Raw genomic sequence first — 11,431 nt, forward strand, 5'->3', positions numbered from 1 at the left:
TCTGAAGCTGTTGAATTCCAATATACAGGGAGTGATGTAATTCCTACATTTAAAGTCTATTCAGCTTCAGGCTAATTCTATGATGAATTAGTATCACTGTGCAAGGTCAAAGGTCACAGCAAAATGAACTTACAAATAAAATAACTACATTCTTTCATGTTTGTTTGTTACTTATAAAAGGTGAAAATAGAGTAACTATATTTCAACTGAAAAGAGCTCTAGGTTTAGAGCTCAAAGGAGTTAGTTTTTAAAAATTCAGCAATGCTACAGTAATTTTCCTCCTGGGTGTAAAAGCTCAACCCAGGTCAAAAAAAGCAGATCCTTATATTTTTAACTTATGTTTAAAGTTTCATCTTGAATGGGAACAATGCACTTTTAGGATTTAAACTCAGAGGACACAGTAAACATATGTGTAAAAACAACTGAAACGCTCCCTGTACTGATAACCATGCTATCACCTTCAGTTTGACATGATCTGATATGTGAGACATGTTTCTACCCTTTTAAAACTGAGATTCTGACAATACTTGTATGTATTCTTTGATATTAGTGCTCAGATAAAGTGTATGCTAATATCAGATGCATTTGACTGCATTCTGCACTATGCACCATTCATTATTACAAAAAAAGTCAGCAGGTCAAACATATATCAAATGTATATTCAACAATATATATTTTCTTTGTAAGTTATCTGGTCTATTAGGGTATAAAATAAAACATGCCTGCAATTGCTTATTTTAAAAAGTTGATTTGCATATTTTGGAAAAACAAAAAAAATGCTGTTTGACGTTTGCAAGCACACTTGTGGGTTGTGATACGTGTGGTTCAGAGGGGGTTTGCAGCCATATGAGGCAGTATAAAAAGCCACAGAAAGATTAGCTGAACACAGCTCTGATGACACAGCAATAACAACCATGATACCAGCCATCAGCATCGCTCTTCTCCTGCTCTCTACAAGTAAGAACGTAATATTATTTACACCATGTTCCTGATAATTTAAGTACCTTTGCAGGATATAATTTATTTTTCTTTTAGCTGTTGTAAAGTCGTGGGGGTCTCTGGAGGACCAAACTGAAGCAGAGGGGGATTTTTCATCCCAGTTTAAACAGCATGTGAGGGAGGGTGCTGACCATCATGCAGAGAAGGTGAGAAACTATATCACACATATTAAAACCTCAAGGCCTCTTCTTTCATTTAGCTATGTCGTGTCATCATGTTTCTGTTTGACTGACGCATCAACATGTGGGCTAAACATATGAACTGACTGTTATTTGGTGTGACGTAAACTGAAATTATTTTATATGCAGGAAGGATACTTTGACCAATATTGTAAGGCCTGCAAGGACATCGTCACTAAAGCACAGCAGAAGTTGGCCGGGAATAATTCAAAGGTGATCAATGCAAAATGTTGTACAGGAGGTTAATAATACCAAACCTGACTGAAGCAAACTTTTTCAAAATATGAACTCTCATTTGATTCTTATGTCCACATTTTGCCATAATCAAAGTTTTAAAAAATGGTCTCACTGATTTTGTTATAGTCAAGCCCTGATGAAGGATAGGGTTAGGGTTACTAACCCTTTTATGTTTTAGCTGAAAATGTTTAAGATAATAACAATAACCCTAACCCTAAAAATCATTCAGATGAAAACATGAATGATGATGGGTCTCAGAAAGCTGTAGCCTAATTTTAAGGGGGAAACAGTTTGGGAAATACTGTGTTACTTGGTTATTTTTCCTTTGAGAGATTTTAGTTGTAAATAAATGATAATTACATATTGCTGTGCACATTTACATTTTTTGGTGCAGTGGTGGTGGAAGTGGAATGTTATTGCATTACAGTGGTTCTTACATGCAAAAAAACCCTGTCTATCTAACATTATACAGTACAGTGGAGAGAAGCTAATTGTTGACCTCTGATATAGTATATGTTATTTTATGAATGTTTATTTTTATGACTTGAAGATATTTGGATGTTGCTATGATCAAAACCATACTAAATTAGACTCACGTCCCCTTTAATGAATTTATCTTGCCAGTTATCACTCAACAAAGCGATTCTTGTCAAATATTTATATGTTTTTTATTGAAGGAAGAAATTAAGAAGCAGATGGATGCTTCCTGCAGTACACCTTCAATCCTGAGACAACTATGCAAGAAAATCATCAAACAGTCCAAAGACAAACTGATTGATGGTATAGCCAAAGGCGGGAGTCCCTTGGATATATGTCGTAAACTGAGATACTGCAAGTGAAATTCACCTGTCTATAGATACTACATACAATGTAATGCATCTGCCTCACAATGAATGTTTCAGCTGTTTGATTCTGATTATAAAAGTCACATAAAAGTGTACATGATGTCTTGTGCTTGCCTTTGCAATAAAGAAGCTGTGCAGCTATTTCTCATCTTCGTAAAGTGATATATTTCTTACGTTCTTAAATAAACTAACAGTAAGACATATTTCTGTGATACACTGACTTTTCTCTCTCCTTACAAAGCTGATAAGTAGTTTAAGGGAAATTATTGTATGAAAATATACAAACACTTGTATGAACTAAAAGCACTGAATGACAGTCATAGAAAGCATATTTGTGTGTCTGGACAGTAGGTTCCTGTGTGAAGGAGAAACCTAGTATATCCTGCCATGTGCGTTTGGTTATAACTACACATAGAGTAGTCACAACAACTCTCAGCGGTTGGTGAGAAAGAGATAAAGAGATAAAGGAGTTTTCACTCACTCTCTGTGAGTATGTCATGCTCTGAGCCTTAAAGAAAGTGTGATAATATTGTGTTTAGAAATATCTCTCTCCACATTTCCACTCCCCCCTCCCTACCCTAGATCCGGGGGAGATAGCAGGTCAACAATATATGACACGTAGAAGTGGTACACATCATCTGAAAGCTTGGAGCCTGCATATTAATTTGAGATGCAGCTCAGCACTGTGGAAAAATTTTTTCTTTCTTTTCACTTTCAAAATCTGTAATAAACATTGTGTTTTGGTTAGTTGCTTATCAGATTTTGAAAGTTTAGAGTGTATAGGGGACTAAAACATTATGATGAAAGTATATGATGGTCATTCCCATGATCAATTTTGTCTCATAAGTTGTTCTATCAATTTTAGGGTTGATACCATTTGTTATACAGATTTGGTGCAAAATTTAACCATTTTTGACCAATTGAGAATTGACAAAAGTGGTCAAAAATCCCTCAAAAATACCACATTAAGACACCAAGACCTTGTAGAACACCATATAAATACTCATATTGAGATTTGGTGTTATTTTACAGAATGAGGCCGAGTTTTAAAAAATTGTCTCATTACAATGAAATGGTTACTATGGGGACTAACATCATCAGACATGAATACAATTGGGCTCATTGAATCCACAAGAGCCTCAGCTTTCCAGTCACACCAAATTTATGCAATTCCAAGGTGGTTTAGGGACCCCAGTATGCAGAAATATTGAAATACACCATTTTTAGAATAGGTTAAAATAACATATTTATACTGCATGCAAAAAACTGCATGGTTTTTGTCCAAAACTGCATGGGATCAACATAAAGTGGGCATGTCTGTAAAGGAGAGACTTGTGGGTACCCATAGAACCCATTTTCATTCAGATATCTTGAGGTGAGAGGTCAAGGGACCCCTTTGAAAATGGCCATGCTAGTTTTTCACTGCCATGCTACAGTCTCTTCACTGTAGCTTTAAAATCCTCACAGACAGTCTCTTTTCACGCCAAGAGTCGTTTACGAACCTTTCTCAGGGGAGGGAGACTCCCTTTACATACACACTGGGTCTTAGGCGACTTGTAGTCCCTTCAGCAGCTGCACACATTTGACCTGTTTGGAGAATAAGTGAAGGAGGGAATGAGACTGGCATCCTGGATGAGCCCCCAAATTGTGGTGGCAATTTACCTGATGCACTTGACTTCAACGAGGAAAGAGACAATTCTCAACACAGTTTTGTCACACTTCCGTTAATGCTCAGAGCATGGTACACTTACACACTCGATACAGACATACAAGCTGCTGTAGAGGAGTGAGTCCTTAAGAGTGGGGCGAAAACTCCTTTATCTCTTTCTTACCAACCTCTAAGAGTTGTTGTGACTATTCTATGTGTAGTTATACCCAAACAGACATGACTCTTAAACACAGGAACATACTGTTCAGACAAAACAAACATGACTTATTATGAAGGCAGCCTACAGTAATGTCTAACTTAATTTGATTAAGAATAATCAAAAGGGAGGAAATGTGAGGGAGGTTACTGTATGAATATGTACACGTGCTTGTGTGAACTTGTGAAAAGTTGAAATTGCTTAGTGACAACACAAGTGTTTGTGTGCAGCTTGGTACAATCATATAGGGCTGTAAATAGAGAGACTGAAAGAGATATGTGTGTGTGAATGTGTGTATGTGTGTGTGTGTGTGTGTGTGCGTGGTGTGTGTGTGCGCGTGTGTGTGTGTGTGAATGGGACTCAGTGAACCAGCTGCAGACAAAAAATTTAATCAGTATGGAATAAATTCAGTAATTAAAAGTAAATAGCAGATATAATAGTAAATAAAAATTTTGTAGTGTAACGCAAAGCTGACTGTATTTGTCTCCATAGTAACGGTCAATGAGGCTTATGGGTAATGCAGCCACTTCCGCAATTGAAAACTTTATTTCTAAGAATTGAAGGAGAAATTATTAAAATGGATGGACATAACATTAACCTATTGTACTGTTGAGTTATCAAGGACACATCATGTTTTTGTACTGAGAAATGTTAAAGATATCAAACTTTGACACTATATATACTTCCCAGCAGCGTGTCGTCCTATCCGCCCACCAGACTGATACAGACTGATAAAAGTGAAATAAAGAAATGAAAACAAGGATAAAATCTTGTGATTAAATGTTGAGTAATGTAGCAGTTATAGATTAAAAAATGAAAAACAAATGAGAAAAAACAATAAAGCAATAAAGAAACAAACAAACAGACACAAAAGATACTTCCAATTGAAATACATTAGTTTTGAAGTTGCGCTGAGTGTCATGAAAAAAAAGGAAAATTACTGTTCATGTACATGAATCTATAGATTAAATTTCATTACTATTTCACAAACTGCCATGAGACTGGGTTGCCTCCCGTACTGACATCTTTAAAAACACATCACAGATTTTGTTTTTTAAAAAGGCTTAATGTTTTTCTAAAACAGATGGTCACTGTAGTTTTTAGTTCGTTGGGGACTATTTCCAGGGTATTTACAGATGCTCTGGTGAGTATTTCTGTCAGCGGGGAGGTGTGAGATTGAAATGCCACAAAAAGTACGTTAAATCTGGCTTTGGCTACACAGACAATAAATCTTGTTAGGAGGATCAGTCAATTGTTGGTTTTGGTCTTTTTATTATTGATTTATTGTGAATAACATGAATACAGAAAATCACTAGACTTATGTGTTAAAGTCTATTCAACTTCAGGCTACTGCTATGGTAGCTAAAATGAAATCCTACTCTTGTGTGCTTGTTAAAATGTAGAAAATATTAATCACTGAAATACTTTTGCAATTCAATATCAATAAGCTGGTATGGGTAAAGTTCTACTCAGTGTGATGATGTAATGACGATTTTGCTTCTAAGTCTTAAAACATTCTTAACTCAAACTCCAATTACTGTTTTTCTTCTGGAGCTTTCAGCAACACCTTTTCATCAGTAAATGGAGATTGCAATGTTGAAAACAGACCTATCTCCATGACAATGTAACAAACACCATTCGCTGATGAATGAGATGATGGCTGAAATCTCTTGAGAAAAAATTCTGTTAAGTCAGCATTGAGTTAAGACTTTTTTTTTGTGTGTGTGCACATTGTTTCAGAACACACAATAAAAGCCAACAATTGATTAATGGGATGTAATGAAATGTTTCATCTTGCAGAATGAAACAACTTCTCATAAACATATAATTTCCAGCCTTTAGCCCCATTCAAAACAAAACAAAACCTTTCAGCTGAGGGGAAGCTGCTGTGTAAAACAGCAAAGCGTCGTTCTTCTGTATTCGAGTGCAACACAGATGAACTGCTCAGTGGGACTTTAATCCTCGAACAGACAGATCAGAAAATAAAACAAATATTGCAGTATTGTATGTGATATTCAGATAGTGAAACATTGTAGCAGAAATACTGTGGTTCTATCATTTCCTGTCATGGCAACAGCTGATGTGAGTGAGTGCAGCAACTGGAAAAGATGACGGAGTTGATGAGTAGGAAGTGTGAATATTTTGTGTGAAGGTGGTCTTCAGGAAACCATGTGAGAATGTTCTGCACTGTGGTCGGCTACAGGTTGTGGTTTGAATTTCCGTCAGTGAAGGCTTTGCAGTGGGGTGTTGCTGTGTTCTCACTCACCTCCTCCAGGTATAAAAGATGCGTTATTGCACACTCTCAGAGACACACACTTTGAGGCCACTGACTCGCGGGTAACAATGGAAACATCTTCAGTCCTGCTTGTTTGTGTCCTGGTGACTTGTTCAGGTTTGCTGTTGTGTCCTGCATGTTTTCCATTTTTAATTTTGTTCATTATGTAAAGTGTACTTAAACGTTTTCTCCATTCTTTGTCCTGTCACAGTTTGGACAGTCCATGGGAGATCCTTCAAGGTCAACATTAATGATGAGGAGCAGACGGATATGGAAGTCTCCGTGGAGGCGGGCAAGGTAACGTAGTCCAGTGTTCATCATTAAACTATAGATGAGAACATGTTAGATGATCAACAAAGTGTCACATGCTTATTTGCTGAATCTCTGTAGACTAAGTAAGCCTGACCTTGACTTTGGACCTGACACCAACCAAATCTTTAAACATTTCATCCCAGCCTACACCTAATCTGACTAACCACAGCTCTGAGATAGACTCTGCAGGTCACTCCATCGCTTCAGACAGAGGTTCTCAGCCTGGGGACCAAAAAAATTAACAAAACAGTAAATAAGGAGGAAAAAAAGACACAAATTATGTTGACCTGACAAAAAAACACAAATTATGTTTTTTTTTCTGACTTTTCTCTAATTCTTGCTGTTTTATTGTAAAATACTGGATAGTTTTACTGCTTAAGGCCTCTTAAAACTATTCTATCTGAGACAGGAACATATACTTTTGGTTGAACTGCTCATAACTCATAGACACAGGCAACTGTGACAAGGAAACAGCAATCAGCAGACATAGCTTTAGTACAAAACCTAACCTGACATAAATAATATGCAGGTTGTCCAAACTTTATTCAGACCCACACAGTTTTATATCAGATTCTAGTGCAGAACCAAAAGTTTCATTACATGCTATGTATTTATTTGAAAGACACCTTTTTTCTCAAACCAATTTACAACTGCATTATAGTGTGTTACAAACCATTTAGTGGTTGTTTACATAAAGCTTATGAATGCTCTGTGGTATTCAACATTTTTCCATCACATTAAGTATTACTTTAAAGGCTCGTGCATTTGTTAACTTTGTTAACTGTGTCACTTACATGTGCAGCTTCCAGGTGTATGCTGGGCATGCAAGTGGGCTCTGAACAAGGTGAAGAAGTCCGTTAGTCAGAACGCCACTGTAGAGGTAAGATGCCCACTAGACTTAGGGCACAGTAGTCGGTGCATCTCTGAAGGAGCAGTAATGTGATTTTTCTCTTACAGAAAATGAAATCAAAGTTGTTGAGCGTCTGCGATCAAATTGGCCTCTTGAAAAGTCTGTGCCGCAAATTTGTGAAGTCCAACCTCGCAGTATTAGTTGAGGAACTCACCACCACCGATGATGTGAGGACGATCTGTGTTAACACCAGAGCCTGCAAGTGAGTCACCAGCCTGCTAGTGTACTGACCTAAAACCACATATGTATTCATATTTGACTATTACTCACCTAAAATAGTCTATATTGAGAAAGTACTTTTACAATGTTCATTACTTACAATGTTGCAACTTTAATTACAGCTTAATACTCCACAGTGGTAGAAAGTAACTAATTTACTCGGGTACTGTGGTTAAGTATAACATTAAGGTACTTGTACTTTATGAGAAAACTTTTCAGAGGGGAAACATTGTACATTTTATTTGACAACTATAGTTGCTCGTTCAAGATTTTACATACACAACATATGACTTAAGTTTATCACATATGAACTGCAGTTATAGATTCAACTACCCAACAGCACTTGAAGTAGTTAAAATGAGCACCGCAATGACCAAATGTACAAAATCTAAGAATCACTTACAAAAGAAAACCATAATAATAACAATATTATAGTGTACTCTAAAGTATACTTCACTTCTGCAAAAGTACAATTTTGAATGCAGGACTTTAACTTGTGATGGGGTATTTATACAGTGTGGTATTGATACTTTTATTAATTATTTTGATACTTCTTCCACCACTGATACTTAATTATTTTAATCTTTTTCTGATGTGTTCTCTTTAGGCCAAAGGAGTTGTTGGACCTGATCCCTTATTCAGGCGATGAAGATACACAAGTTGAAATTAATGTGTATCCCCGACGTCTTATGCATGGCTGATAGTTGGAGAGACATGGGTACGACATACAACAAAGGTCACTGGCTGGAATCAAATCAGGGATGTTGCAGTTATGTGGTATGCACAGTGACCCCTCGGCTACCGGGGTGCTCTGCTTAATTTGTAGGAAAAAAACTATCCAGCTGACAAAATTTTTAAAAAATTCTGTTTTAGTGAATGATTAAGAGCGCATAAAAGTATATCATGAAGGATTTCTAATGATCTTTCAGTTTTCTCTTTGTCACTGCATTAACTTTATGTTGCATTATTTTCTTTTACCTTTTATTACTTTGCGATGCCTGTTATGTTTATTCCCATGTCTGTATCAGTTCACAGCTGATATCAATAAATGTTTGCATTTCAAAAAACTTTTTTTGAATAATCTTTGTTGGACTAGATGCAATGTCAGTTTTGAATTATATAATAATACATTTTATTTATATAGCATTTTTCTTAACAAAGTTACGAAGCACTTAACAGAAGAAAAAAAAAAAGAAAGAATGAAACAATTTAAAACAAATAAAAACAAACAGATCATAAAACACAGGGGAATAAAATTAAGTTACACAAAAATATAAACTGTCAAGAGTGGGATAATAAGCAACATATCAAACATTCATAAAAGCTTTCTGATAAAAGAATGTTTTCAGAAGAGGTTTAATATTGCACTTACACCCTATATTAAAATCTCATGACTCCATATCAACCCTGACAGGTCACATGCACCTCTATAGTCTGAGAAGATTCACAGAACAAAGGCTGTGCTTTAAAATGATGGTCAAGTTAAAAATAAATCTCTCACTGATGTTCATCGGTCAATGACTGTGTGTGGGCTCCATTTTAAGTTTGAAATGAGCAGTCTGATCAGTCATATCATGCATGCCAGTCAAACACAATATTAATAATGTGACTACAAAGTTTACTCATCACTGCTTCTGCTGAGCAAGGCCACATGTGAAACTTTGTGGTTTTTGTGGTGAAGCTTCTCAGAAACCATTCATGTCCTCAATTTAATTTGAATTTTACAGATAACAATAGCAACTGCAAAATGCATTCAACACTTTCAAAGACACAAATAACATTTAATCCCGGTAGTGATTCAAAGAAAATTGACTAGTGGAAAAATTGAACTGTTTCTTGTGGAATCAGTTTGTGTGTTTGAAATATCTAAAAAGATAAAACTAAAAAAAAAAAAAAAAAGATCGAGAAAAAGACCTTCCTCTGACAGGATGTTGCTGGATGCTGTTATTACCCCGTTTCTTTGTACAGAAGCAATGATACAAAATAAACCACATTACTGACAATTATTATTTGCAGTTAGTGTGACATAGCTCACACAGGCCTGCATGCATGTGATGACTCACTGCAGCGGGACTCACCACATCAACCACCATACTTCTCCGTAGAGCAGTTGCTAGTATTGAATTCTTAATTGCTAAGATTCCTGGAATTAATTGCAGTAATTGACATGTTGGAGCCTGATTCTGCTCATATTTCACCACATGAATGTTTGCATGTGCAAAACTGCCTGCCCACATCCAATCCTATCCTATCTAAGAGATTTTAGTGCATGATAACATTAATGGGTAAGTCTAGTGATTTTTTCATTGTCACCTAATCCTATGAAAAGACCAAAACAACAATAAATTGATCTTACTATTGCTTATCTTTCTACTGTATATGATATAGAGCTCCATTGTTGTATAGGGGAGTGGTGGCCTAAAGGTTAGAGAATCGAGCTTGTGACCAGAGTGTCGCCAGTTCAATCGCCCAGACTGGCATGTTAAATCTGGGAGCGGGAAGTCAAGACGCAGTGCTTGCCCCTCCCTCATTACCACCACCATTAAGGTGCCGCTAACCCCAACTGCCCCAGTTTAGCTCTGACTGTGGTTGTACTATGCAACTGAATGTGAATGTGTGAATATGATCAGGGTCTTCTTGAAAAAGAGAGCATTACTCTAAATGAAATTACCCTGAAAAAAAACCCTGTTAAAACACATCAGTCAGCCATCTTGTTCCACTGGTTGACACGTTCCCTCTGTAACATGAACACAACCACTACAGTTTAAGTTAGTTTGAGTCAAACCAACGTACACCATCCTGCTGCTCTAAATGCTACAGTGCTCAGTTGTTTTAGGAAATTATTTTTCCCCTTTTAAAAATAAACAATATATTTGTGACAGTTTTTAAAAAAAAAAAAAAAAAGATTTATCTTTACAAGGAACTTATGAGCCACAGATTGGCTGATAAAGTGGGAAAGTACTAAGACAGACTGAAACATTGTTGGGTTTGCATTTTCATGAGATTTGTTGATAATAACAAAACTATACATTTATAAAATATCCCTAGTCTTGCTTAATAAGACCTCAAAGTTTACTTTATTTGCATGAATACTGATATGGAAGGGGTGTCAATATTAAAATGTAATAATTTAATCAATATGCACATGTATGCTAAATTGAAATGTAAAAACATTTCAAGTAACTCTCTGAAAAAATGACAAAATTTGCTTATGCTAAGGAGACATTTGGCATACTAGGGAGTGGAATATGATTGGCGCGTTCCAGGCAATCCGATGCCACCATTCAATGATATGAATGGTTGAAATTGACAGAAAAGAGCTTAAAATACCATTTCTATTTTAATTTCAGCAGAAATGAGCTAAACTCAGGACATACTTTAGATGCATTTTAAAGTTTTGGTCATATAGTATTCATTTCACATTCAGTTTCAGTGTATGTTACACCATGAAATACAGTTTTTATACAAAAAAAATACAAAAAGTATATATGCCTGCTGTATGCATATATAATGATTCAATTATTTTATCTCTCTATATAAAGCAGGGAATCTCTGTATGTCTGCATGTTTTTCCTTCATATATCTTAAGA

General features: G+C 36.0%; 2 protein-coding genes across 2 annotated transcripts; both read left to right on the forward strand.

Annotated features, from left to right (window-relative positions):
* Positions 1-820: 820 nt before the first annotated feature.
* LOC137199564 (antimicrobial peptide NK-lysin) lies at positions 821-2,461 on the forward strand. The gene is made up of 4 exons (XM_067613931.1): positions 821-957; positions 1,036-1,145; positions 1,308-1,391; positions 2,093-2,461. Exons 1-4 carry the CDS (start codon positions 915-917, stop codon positions 2,252-2,254), a joined length of 399 nt encoding a protein of 132 aa, XP_067470032.1. The 5' UTR covers positions 821-914; the 3' UTR covers positions 2,255-2,461.
* Positions 2,462-6,385: 3,924 nt separating this feature from the next.
* On the forward strand, positions 6,386-8,908 carry nkl.4 (NK-lysin tandem duplicate 4). The gene is made up of 5 exons (XM_067614755.1): positions 6,386-6,517; positions 6,612-6,697; positions 7,515-7,592; positions 7,670-7,824; positions 8,449-8,908. Exons 1-5 carry the CDS (start codon positions 6,469-6,471, stop codon positions 8,540-8,542), a joined length of 462 nt encoding a protein of 153 aa, XP_067470856.1. The 5' UTR covers positions 6,386-6,468; the 3' UTR covers positions 8,543-8,908.
* The last annotated feature ends 2,523 nt before the right edge of the window (positions 8,909-11,431 follow it).

This window comes from Thunnus thynnus, chromosome 16, assembly GCF_963924715.1.
Source record: "Thunnus thynnus chromosome 16, fThuThy2.1, whole genome shotgun sequence".
Taxonomy (NCBI): Eukaryota; Metazoa; Chordata; class Actinopteri; order Scombriformes; family Scombridae; genus Thunnus; species Thunnus thynnus.